This window comes from Aethalodelphis obliquidens, unplaced genomic scaffold (genome assembly GCF_003676395.1).
Source record: "Aethalodelphis obliquidens isolate GAN/ISIS:26980383/991018 unplaced genomic scaffold, ASM367639v1 scaffold43, whole genome shotgun sequence".
Taxonomy (NCBI): domain Eukaryota; kingdom Metazoa; phylum Chordata; class Mammalia; order Artiodactyla; family Delphinidae; genus Aethalodelphis; species Aethalodelphis obliquidens.
In genome coordinates this window covers 9,528,749-9,543,550 of record NW_020837987.1, presented here as the reverse complement: position 1 = coordinate 9,543,550, position 14,802 = coordinate 9,528,749, and the positions used below count along the sequence as shown (strand labels likewise).

The following is a 14,802-nucleotide window of genomic DNA, read 5'->3' as shown; positions in this document are numbered from 1 at the left end:
GGGATCGAACCAGGGCCCCTTGCATTGGGAGCACAGAGTCTTACCCACTGGACCACCAGGGAAGTCCCCGTCATACATTATCCCTGTAGACTGCAGATTCATGTGCAAAATACATGCTGTCATTGCTTAAAATAACTGAGTTTTGGGGTTGTTTGTTATGCAGCAGTAGGTAGCTGCAGCAATGCTCATCCTGCTGGTGCATGGACCGCACTTTGAGTAACAAGAAGCTAGATCACTAGACCTTCTAGGACTTTTGCATGTGCAATTTTCCTTCTTGTTACTCTTTTCCCATTCTCTTTCTCTGCTTGGCTCTTTACTTATTCCTTAGGTTCTTTTCCAAGAACACTTTCCTGATGTTTCAGGCTGGGTCTTTTGCCTTATCTGAGTCCTCCCCCATCCTGCTCCATGCTCCCCGGTGAGGAAAAATGCACGCTTACATTTTTGCAATTCTTCTTCAAAACACTTTCTATTTGGGAGTGAGGATATTCCCAGAGAAATGAGATGTTGACAGATGGGGGAGTCCGTGCTCCCCCATCCCGGCCCTGATCATCTTAGCTGTCTCTGTGTGTTAAGGGGTCCCCCCACCTTGCTGGGCTGGGAGCTCCAGAGGGCAGACTTGGTGCTGACTTGATCATTGCTGGATGTAGCTCAATAAGTTGGCATTGAGAAGGACAGTACCGGGGAGGGGGAGCTGACCACATTCACCCAAGCTTCCCTTAGTGTTTGACTGAGGTGATTCCCCCATAGATGTCATTTCTATGGCCCAGAGCAACTCCCACCCAGACATCAGGGGCCACCCATCATGCTGTTCTTGAACAGTAAGCATTCCCTCCCAAGTCGCCCCCTCCAGTCTCCCGTCTGTGCCTCCCTCCCTCCCGGTCTCTTTCTCCCCAAGAGGCAGAGTACCTTGGCATTTGTGAAGCATGACCCAGACCCTGTGGCCATGGAGCCCCACCTCCCCAGCCCTGGTGACCCCCACGGACTCGATGTAGCTGCCAAGAGACCCAGACTGCCCCCAGCCTCTTTCTAGAGTGCCCAGTGTCGGAGAGGGGGCTCTGCTTTATCTTTCCCCTTCCCTGGGTACTGGGGTCTGACTTCCAGCATTCTCCCCAGCACCACCCCCTACAGGAGAACTCCCAGCAGCTGCAGACCTGGCTAAGGTAGGCAAAGGAGGACCAGTTTGAGGATGGAGCCCAAACCCCCAAACCCCTCGAGTCTTGGGTGACTCCAGTGCACAAAAAGAAGCAGAGTATTTTTAAATTTTATTTTATTTATTTTTGTCTGTGTTGGGTCTTCGTTGCAGTGTGCGGGCTTCTCACTGAAGTGGCTTCTCTTGTTCTAGGCGCGCGGGCTTCAGTAGTTGTGGCTCGCGGGCTCTAGAGTAGAAGCAGGTTTTCTGAAGACAGAAATCCCCACGGACAGGAATTCAGCACCTGCCAGCATCTCACTTCTCTGGGAATATCCTCACTCCCAACCAGAAAATTGTTTTGAAGAATCGAAGAAACGCAAGCGTGTATTTTTCCTCACTGGGAGTAATGGTTTTATGAGGAATGTCCAACTATCTTCCCAGAAGAGCTGTCTCTCCTCAGGCTGGAGCCCTACACCTGCTGTCTTGGGCATCTTTTCTACAAATGTGGACCTGGGCAGGAGTTATATTTGCAGCCCTGCTTCTATCTGCCTGTCTCCTGAAGGTGGCGCTGTAACACAATTGCAACGCGTCTGGGAATATCGAGGAAACCTCGCCGCTCATCTGCTCACACCCACATTTCTTTTTCAAACGTCTGAAATAGTGCAGTGCAAGAGAAATACAGTGGGAGCTACTTATGTAACTTTAAGCTTTCTAGCAGTCATATTTTAAGATGTAAAAAGAAATAGATGAATAAGCACAGGAAAAGATGCTCAACATCATTAGTCATTAGGGAAATGCAAATCAAAACCACAATGAGGTATCACCTCACAGACATTAGGATGGCTATCATGAAAAAAGGAAAAAAAAAAAGAAAATAACGTGTTGGCGAGGAGGTGGAAAGTTGGAACTCTTGTGCACTGTTGGTGGGAATGACAAATGGTAGAGCCAACAGTATGGTACTTCCTCAAATAATTACACAGAGACTCACCGTACAATCCAGGAATTCCACTTCTGGGGTACATACCTAAAAGAATTGAAAGCAGAGACTTGAACAGATATTTGTACACCCTTGTTCAGAGCAATGTATTTCACCACAGCCAAAAAAAGGTAGAAACAACCCAAGGGCCCATCGACAAATAAAATGTGGTTGTACATACCACATGTATGGAATATTATTCAGGCTTAAAAAGGAAGGAAATTCTGATACACACTGCAACATGGATGAACCCTGAGGACATTATGCTAAGTGACATAGGCCGGTCACGAAAAGACAAATACTATGTGATCCCACTTACATGAGGTCCCTAGAGTAGGCAAATTCATAGAGACACAAAGTCGAAGGGTGGTTGCCAGGGGCTGGGGGAGGGGGAATGGGGACTTGTTGTTTAAGGGGTACAGTTTCCGTTTTGCAAGATGAAAACACATCCACACAACAACGTGAGTATATTTCACACTACTGAATTGTACACTTAAAAATAGTTAAAATAGGGGCTTCCCTAGTGGCGCAGTGGTTGAGAGTCCGCCTGCCGATGCAGGGGACGCAGGTTCGTGCCCCGGTCTGGGAGGATCCCACGTGCCGTGGAGCGGCCGGGCCCGTGAGCCATGGCCGCTGAGCCTGCGCGTCCGGAGCCTGTGCTCCGCAACGGGAGAGGCCACGACAGTGAGAGGCCCGCGTACCACAAAAAAAAAAAAAAAGTTAAAATGGTAACTTTTATGTTGTATGTATTTTACCACAGTAAGAGTTTACAAACAGGTGAAATTACCTTTAGTCACATTTTTATTTATCCCAGAATATTATCATTTCAAATATTATCATTTCAAAATGTAATTAATTTTTACGATTATTGAAATGTTGTCTATTCTTTTTATCACACCCAACTTGGAAATTCAGCGTGTATTTTACACGTACAGCACACCTCAGTCAGACCTAGCCACTTTTCAAGCACTCAATAGCCATCTGCACACATCTCCATCATATTTGCAAAGACCCACGCCTCCCCTGCAACACACCTGCAGCGCGTCTGCAAATACACCTAGAGTTCCTCTGCAAGCCTCCCGCATCCCCTGCAAACATGCCCGCAGCTCAGGGGCCCACCCCTCAATCTAATCTCCGACATTTTCAGAGAAAGCACTTGCTCAAGGAGCGCGTGCCAATGCCAAATCGACGTTTGCAGGTTGATTTGACCTGCAAATCTCCCCATCTTCTTGGCATAAATTTGCATACCATTCATGGGTCCAAAAGCACAGCAGCAGGGCCTCAGATAGTCATTTCAAAGTCAGGGAGGCGGTGACCTGGGGCTGGACCGCAGGCCCCCTCCTGCTTCCCTTCCAGCTCTCTGTCCTCCTCCTCTTCCAGGAAGGTGATCAGTTCCTCCTGAATTGCCCCCATCTCCAAGCCCAGGCTGCATAGCTGGCCCAGCAGCTGGACATCCACCAGGCGGAGGTTCACCTGCGGGTGGGAAGGGGCAGTCATGGGCATCCCACCCCAGAGGGCAAGGGGTTAGTGTGCCCCTGCCATGAAACCTGTGTGGGAGCAGGTCTCAGCTCAAGTCCCAGGATCCTGAACCTTTTCCTAGGCCCATCAGCACTTCTTTGTAAAATCCAGTTTTGGCAAGAATCCCCCCTCCTCCTTATTTGATCGGGTTCCTCACCCTCCCCCCTCCCCCAGGTGATGGCGGCTCACCCTGACCTGCCTTCAGCAAGAATCCTGCTAGATAGGTTGAGCCAGAATCCCCCCTATACCCCTGATGTTTCCTCCTTGGAATTTTCTACCCCCTGACCCCTCTCCTGCTCCTTGGCCGTAAATTCCCCCTTGCCCATGCTGTTTTCAGAGCTGAGCCCAATCTCTCTCCTCTACTGCAAAATCCCCATGACAGCAGTCTTCATACCTAGAGCCTTGCCATCTTTAACAGGTGTCATAAATTACTTTCTCTTTAACAGTCCTGGCCCACAGCACCGCAGGTGGGATCCTCACTCTGTCCCTGGACTCTGCCGTCCTGCTTCTGTCTCTGATCTCTGCCCTGTCTCCCTTTGTCTTGGTCTCTCCATTTCATTGTCCCTCGCTGTCTCCATCTCTCTCGTTCTTTCTCTGTGTCTTGAGCCCTAGTCTCTTTGTCTCTCTTCTTGGGTCTCCCTCTCTTGTGATCTGTCTCCATCTCTCTGTCTCTACTTGGCTGTCTCTGTCTGTCTCTGTCCTTCCATATCCCTGTCTTTCTGTCTGTCTCTATTTCTCTGCCCCTGCCTTGGACTGTCTCCACCTCTCTGTCTTTCAGATTTAATGAGTCTGTCCTTGTTGCGGCTCTCAATCTCTGCTTTCCATCTCTCGTCTCTTTCTGGGTCTCTCTGTCTCTGCCTCTCTCTAGTCCTGTCTCTCACTCTTTGCGTCTTTCTGTGTCTCTGTCTGTGTCCATCGTTCTCTGGGTGTGTCTGTGTCTGCCTCTGCCTCTATCTCTCTATTCCTGTCTCTGACTTTCTGTCTTTCAATCTCTGGCCCTTTTTACTTACATTCATTCCTATTCATTTATCCACTCCCCCCACCCCATCTCTTACCCCTCCAAACCCCTCACTCACCAGCTCCTTCCAGAGCCACAGCAGACTCTCCCTGGCACCTCCAGTGTCAGCCCCTGGGAACATGAGGGTCTGATCCACCCTCTTCACTGGGGGCACCACCCTCAGGGCCCGCGGGGGTGGGCCCAGCCCTGGGGGCACCAGTCCAGCCTGCCTCAGCTGCTTCCACAGCTCCATAGTCTCTGAGCAGTGGCAGCCAGGAGCAGGAAGTAGCAAGGTCCAGAGTGACCCAGTCCCCTGGGGAGCCGGGGGCTGGGTGGGGGGAGTAAAGGGCAGTGGCGGGTAGGAGAGGGCCAGCCCCACCCCCTCAGGCCACCCAAAGTCCATTCTCCACTGAGAATCAGCAGCTTCCGGTGTTTTTGTTTTGTTTTAATCAAAGTCTAACCTTAACTCTGCTCACAAGGATCCAACCTCAGCCCCTCTGGCAGAGGTCAAACTCCACCTCTCCCAGCCTCTTCTCAGGCCTGACCCCTCCCCAGTGTGTGGACCCGGCCTCACCTCGTCCCGCCCCCTCCTGGGTCCCACCCACTCCTCCTCCCCAGCCTCCCCTGTAGCCCTCTTCTCCGCTTGATCTCTGGCTTCCCCTGGCTTGGTCCTTGCCAGTCTTCTCCACTCGGGCCCTCCCAGGGCTTCCCAGACAATGTGCCTGGGGAGCCAGGAGTGGCTTCCGAGAAAATTATCCCTTGGCCAGGGTGCCTCGGTGTCCAGGCTGTTGGCCCACAGCTGAGCAGCCAGTTCTGCCGACCCTAGACTTGCCCAGAGACATCATCACTAGCAGCTTGGGCCCCGTCATGGAGAAGGTGGGGAGGCGCTGCGGGCCTCCCTCCGCTAGAACCCCTCTTGCAGGGGTGTTAAAATTCCACCTATACGCCAATGGCTCCCAAGTCTCCCAAGTCTCCGACTCCAGTCCTGACCTCCAGACCACTACTCAGCATCTCCAGCTGGATGTCTCAGGCATCTCAGGGTGAATGTGGTCAGAACAGAACTCTCAGCTGGGATCTACCCCACTGTATTCGTTTCCTATTGCTGTTGTAGCAAGTGACCACAAACTTAGCGGCTTAAAACAACACAGACTTATCATCTTACAGTTCTAGAGGTCAGAAGTCTAAAGTGTGTCCACAGGTCTGGGTTCCTTCTGGAGGCTGTGGGGGAGAATCCATTTCCAAGCCTTTCCCAGTTTCCAGAAGCCACCTGCATTCATTGGCTCATACGCCCTTCCCTGCATCATTCCAACATCTTGCACCTGTCATCACATCCTCTACTTACTGACTTTCCTGCCTCCATCTAAATAGGACTCTGGGACTTCCCTGGGGGTCCAGTGGCTAAGACCCTGCACTCCCAGCACAGGGGTCCCGGGGTTCGATCCCAGGTCAGGGAACTAAAATCCCACATGAGGCAACTAAGAGTTTGCATGCCACACCTAAAGATCCTGAATGCTGCAACTAAGACCTGGCGCAGACAAATAAATAAATAAATATTTTTATATAAATAAATAGGACTCTTATGGGACTTCCCTGGCAGTCCACTGGTTAAGACTCTGCACTTCCACTTCAGGGGGCACAGGTTCGATCCCTGGTCGGGGAACTAAGATTCCCACATGCTGTGCAGCGTGACCAAAAAAAAAAAAAAAAGTAAAATAGAACCCTTGGGACTTCCCTGGTGGCGCAGTGGTTAAGAATCCGCCTGCCAATGCAGGGGACATTGGTTCGAGCCTTGGTCTGGGAAGATCCTACATGCCGCGAAGCAACTAAGCCCGCGAGCCACAACTACTGAAGCCCGCGCGCCTAGAGCCCGTGCTTCTCAACAAAGAGAAACCACCGCAATGAGAAGCTTGTGCACCGCAACGAAGAGTAGCCCCTGCTCGCTGCAACTAGAGAAAGCCCGCGTGCAGCAACGAAGCCCCAATGTAGCCAAAAATAAATAAATAAATAAAAATACATTTATAAAGAAAAAAAAATAGAACTCTTGTGATTACATTGGGCCTGTCGGGATTATCCAGGATAATCTCCCCATCTCAAGATTCTTAATCACATCTTCCCTTTACCATACAATGTAACATATTCACGAGTTCCAGGAATCAGGATGTAGACATTTGGGGGGCGGGGGAACTATTCAGCCTACCACACCTACCCTTCCATACCTGCTACTTTCCCAGTTTCCCCCTCTCCAAAAATGGCATCGCTATCCTTTTAGTTTCTCAAACTATTGGCTCTGTCTTCAAAACAGACTCATAGGGGCTTCCCTGGTGGTGCAGTGGTTGAGAGTCCGCCTGCCGATGCAGGGGACACGGGTTTGTGCCCCGGTCCGGGAAGATCCCACATGCCGCGGAGCAGCTGGGCCCGTAAGCCATGGCCGCTGAGCCTGCGCGTTCGGAGCCTGTGCTCCGCAACGGGAGAGGCCGCGTCAGTGAGAGGCCCGCGTACCGCAAAAAAAAAAAAAAAAAAAAAAAAAAAAAAAAGACTCATAATCTGAGCACTTAGCACTTCCACTGCCCGGTCCCTACTGCTGACCCCATTCATCTCTTGTCTGGACGATTGCAGTAGCCTCTTTGCTGGCTCCGTGCTTCCCCCCTTGCTCTCTAAGGTCTGTTCACCACCTGGCAGAAATGATCTTTACAAAATGTAAATCAGATCGTGGCATGCCCCGGCAAATGGAATAAAGCAGTTTCTTGCTAACCTCTCTGATCCAGTCTCCCAGCTCTCTCTCTGCAAGCTGGTCCCACCTCTGGGCCTTTGCACTGGCTGTACCTCTCTGCCTGAAACACTATTTCCCCAGATCTTTGTTTTTGTGGTACGCGGGCCTCTCACTGCTGCAGCCTCTCCCGCTGCGGAGCACAGACTCCGGACGCGCAGGCCCAGCGTCCATAGCTCACGGGCCCAGCTGCTCGGTGGCACGTGGGATCCTCCCGGACCGGGGCACGAACCCGTGTCCCCTGCATCGGCAGGCGGACTCTCAACCACTGCACCACCAGGGAAGCCCTCCCCCAGATCTTTGAATGGCTGTTTCCTTGTTATCCTTCACCTCCACTTAAATGTCACCACTTCACAGAGGTCTTTGCTGATGGCCCTGTGCCCCAGTCACTCCCTGTTATATTGCCTGTTTTTATTTGCCTCTTATCAAACACTGTCTGAAATTATCTTGCTTATTCATGTGTTTCTTTCTTTTTTTTGTGTGTGTGTTCATGTGTTTCTTATCTAGCCTCTTCCTGCCTGGAATGTCGACTCCCTGAGAAAGAGTCTTGGTCCCATGGCAACCTCACTACTGCAACAGTGCTTGCCACGTGGTAGGACTCAGTAAATATTTGTAGAAGGAATGAATGAGTAATTCTATCCACAAGACTTCATATTGAATTTTCATATTAAGATGTAGCCTGGAACTCCAAACTGAAATTGCCAACACATCACAATACTAGTCTTGAGATCTCACCTCTGTCCTTTACCCTGAGGTCTAACCTCACCATCTACTGGACGCTTCCCTTCCCTGACCCTGCTTTAAAGAAGAGGCGGACAGTTTCTCAACGCATCATTCCCTGTTCTAAGGAGGTAGCAAGTTAGAGGTAGAAGAAGTCCTCAGGCGGACTAAGAGTGCAGTCGGAGGGAAGGATGGTATTCCGACAGGAAGAACTGCCCACGCTCTCCTAGGGAAAGGCTGCCGAGTCCCATTTTAAGGCCCATGGCAGAGGGAGCTCCAAGCAATCCCTAAACCCGAGAAGAGTAATAAGTGTGTACTCCTTTAAGAGGAGGGCTGGAAAAATGGACGGGGCGCGGCCATAAGAGAAGACGCCCAACCCTGAACCGGGTGGGTTAGGTAAGAAAAGACCAGCCCCTTCCGGTTACGTAATCCTAGCGAGATGGCGGCCCCCGGGGCGGTAAGTGAACGGAGCTTCTGGAGCCCCCCAATTAATGTCCGCTCTGCTTTCAAGGCCTCTGTCGGCGCCCAGGGACCAAGTAGCGAGGGGGAGCAGGGGGCCTCTCCCGCTAGGTCTGGAGCTGGGCGCGGAGACGTGTAGCCGTCGGGGGCCGGGAAGGATCGGTGAGGCTCCCAGGCCGCGGAGGAGAGAAACCAGTGGCAACCAATGGGGAAGCAGCGCGTGCGGTCCGAGAAAGCGCGCCCAGCCAATCAGAGGGAGGGATCCGACTGCGAGCTCCTGGAGCCGAGGGGCTGGCGAGAGTGGGACCTGCAAGGGATGAGGGTTTGGGAGGGATTGGCAGAGAAACTGGGATTTGAGGTGCAAGGGTAGGGAACCAAAGGTGAGGAAAACTCATGGGAGAGTTAGAAATTTTGATGGAAAATCAAAGGGATGATGGGGGTTGGGGGCAGGATCCAAGAGGTGAATTTGGGAATTCTAAGGGAAGGACCTAGGGGAAATTAAGGGGAGGATTTGCCATATTGTGGAGAGAATTTAGAAGGAATTGGGCAAAATCAAGGAATGGACCTAGGAAAACTTAAAGTAAGAGGTTGGGAACTTAAGAGGAATTTTAAGGGAAAGTAAGGATTTGGGCAAAATTATCGGGAGAACTTGGTTAAAGCAAAAAGAGAAATTGAGGCAGACTAAGAGAAAACTTTGGAGGGGAAATTGAAGGAAGAGTTTGGGAGCTTTAAGAGATAAGCTAAGGGTGGTTTGGAGAGAAATTAAGATTATATTTGGGGGAAAGGAATGCGTTATTCAGGAAGTCTGGTGGGATTTGGATAAAATTAAGGGGAGAATTTGTGGGACATTAAGAGTTCAGATAACAGAGGTTTTGAGAGAAAGTGAGGGCTTAGGGGGAAATTAGGGGGAGAATTTAGGAAAACCAAGACCGTTTGGCCAAATCAAAGAGAATTTAAGGTTGATTAAGGGGAGGAACTTGGGGGAAACATGGGGAAATTTTATGGATCCGAAAGAATTGGAAGTTCTAAGAGAAGAATTAAGTGAGCAGGGAAGCACTGAGGAGGGGAGATTTGGGAGCAAAAGCAGGGGGACCTGGCTGTGTGTCTCACAGGAGGCTCCAGGCTCAGCCTCTCCTCCCCTCTTCTCCGCAGTCCCTTCGCCTGGTGGCTCCAGTATGGAACAGGGGTACGAGCGGCATCCGTGGCCTGAGCAGGTCAGTGGACCCAGAGGGCAGTCAGAGGAAGGGGAGGACGCTGCTCCAGTTCCTGGCTGACCACTTCTATGATGTGGAGGCTGTGAGGGAGTACCTGCTCCAGAAGCAGGTGTTGAAGGTGCTCCAGAAAAATCGGTGAGAACCCCTGGCCTGCACGACCCTGCTGTTCAGGCCTCCCCAGTCAGTGCCCACCCTGCCCTTGCCACTCCTGGCAGCCCTGGGGCTTCCAGTGCCAGCCTTGCCCACTTGCATCTTCGTCTCCAGCCCACACACTTCCCAAGCTCTCCGGCTCACAGACGCAACCCAACGCCCATCTCTTCTTGGAGGTCTAGCTGGTACTTCAGACCTAACATGGCTAACCCTTGGTTTCCCCCGTAAAAAGTCTTCTCACCCCCAAGCCTTCTCCATCCCAGTCAACGGCACCATTGCTTACCCAGTTGTTCAGACCACATTCTAAGGAATCCCTGATTCCTCTCTTTGCATCCCTTCCCTCCACATCCAGTCCATCAATAAAATACCAGAATATCCCAAATTTGACCGGTGGTCGGTCACCTCCTCGCTGTTTATAGCCTGGTCTGAGCCCTTTCATTTTATGGTTCGATTACTGTAGTCTCCTAACTGGTCACCTTTTGCCCCCTATTATAGTCTACACAGCAGCCAGAGGACTCTTAAGAAAGGGAAACAGATAACATTACTACTTTGTTTAAAACCCTCAAATGGGGCCTTCCCTGGCAGTCCAGTGGTTAAGACTTTGCCTTCCAATACAGGGGGTGCAGGTTCAATCCCTGGTCGTGGAGCTAAGATCCCTCATGCCTCATGGCCAAAAGACCAAAACATAAAACAGAAGCATTACTATAACAAATACAATAAAGACTTTAAAAATGGTCCACATCAAAAAAAAAAAAAATCTTAAAAAAAAACCCTCAAATGGTTTCCAACCACAACTAGAATAAAAGCCAAACTCTAAGGCCGAAAACCTGGCCCCTACTGAGCTCTGAGACCCCTACCAGGGACACCCCTCACCCCCGCTAGCTCGGTGTCCTTATTGCTATTCGTTCAACCATCGTAATTCAAGCCCTGAGCCTTTGCACTAGCTGTTCCCTTAGCCTGGCAGATTCTTACCTTGGCCTCTGCATTCCTTCCCACACTCAAATCTCTGCTCAAGTGTCACCTCTTCCAAGCAGCATTTCTTAACACCCAAATTAAATTAGCCTCCTCTATCCCTACCCCTGACCCAAGCCACTCCTGGTCTGTCCCTTGGTGTTAATTTCATCACAGAATTGACACTCTGCAATTTGTTTTTACTTCCCGGTTACCTGTTTCCCCGGTGAAATAACTTCACAAGGGCAGGGACACTTATCTGCCTTTTGATTACCACTGTCCCCCGGTGCCCAGCACTTCACAGGCCCTCAGTAAATATTTGCAGTCTTTCCTGCCTGCCAGTCTCAGTCCTGTGCTGTGGACTCTGACCCTCTCAGCTGCACTGGGGCCTGGCGAGGGTTGTGGTGTTCCCAAGGCTCACCCTCGGCTACTGTTCTCCCGGCAGGTCCTCCACCTACATCAAGGAGCGATATGGCCCCTACGTCGCAGGTGCCTATTTCATCCTGAAGCAGGGAGGCGCAGTCAAGTATGATGGCAAAGGTGTCACAGTGGGGTTGGGGGAGGCGGGAGAGCGGCTCTCTAAGCCCCGGGCTCTTCAGTCAGTCAGACAGGCTTCCGTGCGTGCCCTGGTCTCTGCCCGCTCCTGGCTGTGTGGCTGGGGACTTGTTCCTGACATCTGTAAAATGGGATGGTAGTTGTGTCTAACCTACAAGGTGCGCTGTAAAGATTCAAAGATACTTTGCAATCTGGACACTTGTCACAGGTCACAGGCTGGCTTAGCACGTGGCTCAGTCGGCGTTAGTGCGTCTTCTCCTTCCTCCTTTCCCCTCCTTTCTCTTGCCTTCCTCCTCCTCCGTTTTCCCCTTCGCTTTCCTTTTTTGAAAACAATTCACGTAGGCTTCATCTGTCCCTCATCTTGGTTCCAAGTAAAATTGTCACTTGGTTTGAGCACTTCCTCCAGCATTCCTTAGTGATGATGTACCTGTCGGAAAACACCTCAACTTTTGCCCATCTACAAGGATTCTTGTATAGCTCTTTTCTCTGTTCTCAGTAATCTCTTCGACCCTCAACTTCCAGGTATGTAAAATTGGCCAGATGTTCCATCTTTGATGGGGTTGTCAGGGGATCCAGTGAGACCAGACACGTAAAGCCCTTAGTTCAGGGCCTAGTGTGTAGTGCGTGTGCCATGTTCTCTTATTACGGGGCTGGGAGTGTTCTCAAGAGGTTGGTGGCCTGGGGGACCCTGCTGACACTCCCTCTCTCCCCTTCCAGGTTTCAGGACAAGGAGTGGATGCGGCCAAATGGGCGTGGTCTCTCTGGTGAGCTCTGGAAGCTCCGGGAGGTGCCTATAGAAGCTGTTGACGCCAGCGGCTGTGCCATCACCTACCAAGGCCTGGACAACCTCTGTGAGTGGGGTGTGGCGGGGACGGGTGGAGGTGGGCAAGGTCTGCGCTTTCCCTTTCGTGGTGGGCCCCAGAAGGACCCTCAGTGCCGTCTGCCCTCTGCCCCTGCAGTGGCCCTGAAGGAGCTCCAGTCCCTGTCGCTGCAGTGTTGTCCCCACGTGGATGACTGGTGTCTCAGCCGCCTCTACCAGCTAGCCAACTCGCTACGAGAGCTCTCGCTGGCCGGCTGCCCCCGCATCTCTGAACGGGGCCTCGCCTGCCTCCACCACCTCCAGTGAGACCTCAGCTCAGGCTGGGCCCCCAGCCAGGGAGGGGCGCTCTTGGGCACTTCCCACATCCCTGCCTCCACGGTGGACCTAGAGCGTTTGCGGTGGGTCAGCACAGATGAGTGGCACAGGGAGCCTCTAGGAGGATGGGAGAACTCCTAGCCTGCCTTTCTTTTTGTTTTAATGAGACCCCAAGAAATTTACACTGTTGCAGAACCACAGTAGGAGCCAGAGGTGTCTGTTTGTAATGAACACGGTGGGTCTCACGTAGTTGAACAAAGATTTTTATTAGAAAGCTAGGGGTTAACGTGGGGGTGGGTACGCTCCCATACACCCGCTGCCACAGACGCCGTCCTCATGCGTGTCCTCACGCCCCAACCTTGCCTCCTCAGGAACCTCCGCAGACTGGACATCTCTCACCTTCCTGCCGTGTCCAACCCAGGCCTCACTCAGATCTTGGTGGAGGAGATGCTGCCCAACTGTGAGGTTCTGGGGGCTGACTGGGCCCAGGGCCTCAAGTTCGGGCCAGAGGAGCAGTCCCGCGACACAGCCAGCAGCCCCATCCCTGCCTAGCCTTTGGCCCCGTCCGTGTGGAGCTGGGTCTCAGCCGGGTTGTGCTGAGAGGTTAACAGCTCACCCTTCTTCTAGCTTCCAGTTGGGTTCACTCAACTCGGGGGGTCGGGCTAGGATCAGAGGCACTGGCAGGTCAGAGGCAAGAGGAGTGAGGTGGCTTGTCCCCTACCGCGGGGGTGCTCTGGCTGGCTGCACCCTGGGGTGAAGCTCGCAGCTCCTGTCAGCCTGTCAGGCAGCCCTTTCCACACCATTCTCTCCTTCCCAGTTCCAGGAACCCCCTTCTCCTGCCTCTTCAGGCCTGGGGGAGGTAAGGGCTTCTGGCTGCAAGTAGCCTCAGGGAGTTGCACTCTCCCTTGTGGTGCTCCCACAGCGCGCCCACCTCTATGTCAAGAAACTTCTCTTGACTTTTGTCAGAGAAACTTCTCGACTTTTCTCAGAAGACTCTTGTAGGATTATCTCACTTGAGTGTGCTACTGTTTCCTGCCAGGACCTGACTGATACAGAAGGTGCTATGGGCATTTTATAGGGATGGTTCTTCCCTGTGTGGGACGACTTAAGCTCAGGCTGAAGCATCCCTGGGCCACACCCACTAAATGCTGGGAGCATCCTAAGCCCCAGTGTTCTCGCTTATTGAGTTACTGACTCAGCTCCAAATTCAGCTTGCTTGTTTGCTCTGTGAAAATTGATCCTGGGCCTTTGAAATATTTTTCCTTTGCTAAGTGGCCTGATAAGGTTTGCCAGTAGAGGGCGCTCGAGAGACGTTCCTTGAGAGAGGCAAGGCTTTTGCTTTCTGGCGGCACTCAGGAGTGCCAGCTCAGCGGCCCTGCAGCACATGACTGCCCCGCGCACCTGCTTCCTGAAGCGTCAGGTGGTCAGCAGCTTCCCCGGCACCCACCACCCCTGACCTGGCAGTTCTATAGAGCCTCCACTGACGCACCTCCCTGTGAATGCCTCTCCACCACACCCCCGAAGGTGGATTTCCAGTAAATTCCAAGGCACCTTACCAATGAATCTCCCTCCTTATTTCACTTTGCTGTGAAAGTCATTAATTCTCTATATTAAACTTTTCCCTGTTCAAATTACCGTATGGTTTTTCTTCTCTCCAGACTGGATCCAAACTGATAGAGCACTGGCATTTGGAGTGTTCCCAGAGATAAACACACAAAGATGGGATTTGGGGCTTGGTTTCATCCCGCCTTTGGCTTGAGTGCATTGCTAAGCTCCTCGGCAGTGGGAAAGGAGACATTAGAAATCCATGGGCTAAACGTCCATCGACAGATGAATGGATAAAGAAGATGTACATATATACAGTGGAATATTAGCCATTAAAAAGAATGAAATAATGCCATTTGCAGCAACATGGATGGACCTGGAGATTATCATACTAAGTGAATTAAGTCAGAGAAAAACATCATACGATATCACTTATATACAGAATCTAAAAAAAAAAAAAGATACAAATGAACTTAAAAAACAGGAACAGACTCATTTAGAGAACCAAGCTTAAGGTTACCAGGGGGGAAGGGTGGGGGGGAGGGATGGACTGGGAGTTTGAGATTGACATGTACACACTGCTATATTTAAAATATCAATAGATAGGGAATTCCCTGGTGGTTCAGTGGTTAAGACTCTCATGCTTCTGCTGCTGAGGGCGCAGGTTCAATCCCTGGTTGGGGAAC

General features: G+C 51.5%; 2 protein-coding genes across 5 annotated transcripts in view; one reads left to right on the top strand and one right to left on the bottom strand.

Moving 5' to 3' along the window:
- The window catches only part of DMAC2 (distal membrane arm assembly component 2), a 74,219-nt gene extending 60,017 nt beyond the window's left edge, over nucleotides 1-14,202 (top strand). Inside the window, exons 1-6 of one of the 4 annotated variants that reach the window (XM_027079645.1) lie at nucleotides 8,022-8,564; nucleotides 9,719-9,915; nucleotides 11,327-11,407; nucleotides 12,154-12,287; nucleotides 12,396-12,558; nucleotides 12,943-14,202. In XM_027079645.1, coding sequence (XP_026935446.1) covers nucleotides 8,547-8,564; nucleotides 9,719-9,915; nucleotides 11,327-11,407; nucleotides 12,154-12,287; nucleotides 12,396-12,558; nucleotides 12,943-13,123 — 774 coding nt within the window. In that variant the 5' untranslated portion in view covers nucleotides 8,022-8,546 and the 3' untranslated portion in view covers nucleotides 13,124-14,202. Of the gene's footprint in view, nucleotides 1-8,013; nucleotides 8,565-9,718; nucleotides 9,916-11,326; nucleotides 11,408-12,153; nucleotides 12,288-12,395; nucleotides 12,559-12,942 lie in introns of those variants that run through there. The other 3 variants (XM_027079644.1, XM_027079648.1, XM_027079647.1) reach the window with 3 other exon arrangements.
- Nucleotides 2,874-5,093, bottom strand: ERICH4 (glutamate rich 4). Its single transcript, XM_027079649.1, has 2 exons — nucleotides 4,700-5,093; nucleotides 2,874-3,578 (listed from the first exon to the last, which is right to left on the bottom strand). Exons 1-2 carry the CDS (start codon nucleotides 5,021-5,023, stop codon nucleotides 3,387-3,389), a joined length of 516 nt encoding a protein of 171 aa, XP_026935450.1. The 5' UTR covers nucleotides 5,024-5,093; the 3' UTR covers nucleotides 2,874-3,386.
- Nucleotides 14,203-14,802: the final 600 nt, after the last annotated feature.

What these genes read in the sequence shown, in the direction of transcription:
- ERICH4 (XM_027079649.1), bottom strand. Translation starts at nt 5,023, where the DNA reads ATGGACTTTGGGTGGCCTGAGGGGGTGGGGCTGGCCCTCTCCTACCCG. An exon ending in TGTGGCTCTGGAAGGAGCTG is followed by an intron (nt 3,579 to 4,699) that starts GTGAGTGAGGGG and finishes TCCCACCCGCAG; the next exon opens with GTGAACCTCCGCCTGGTGGA.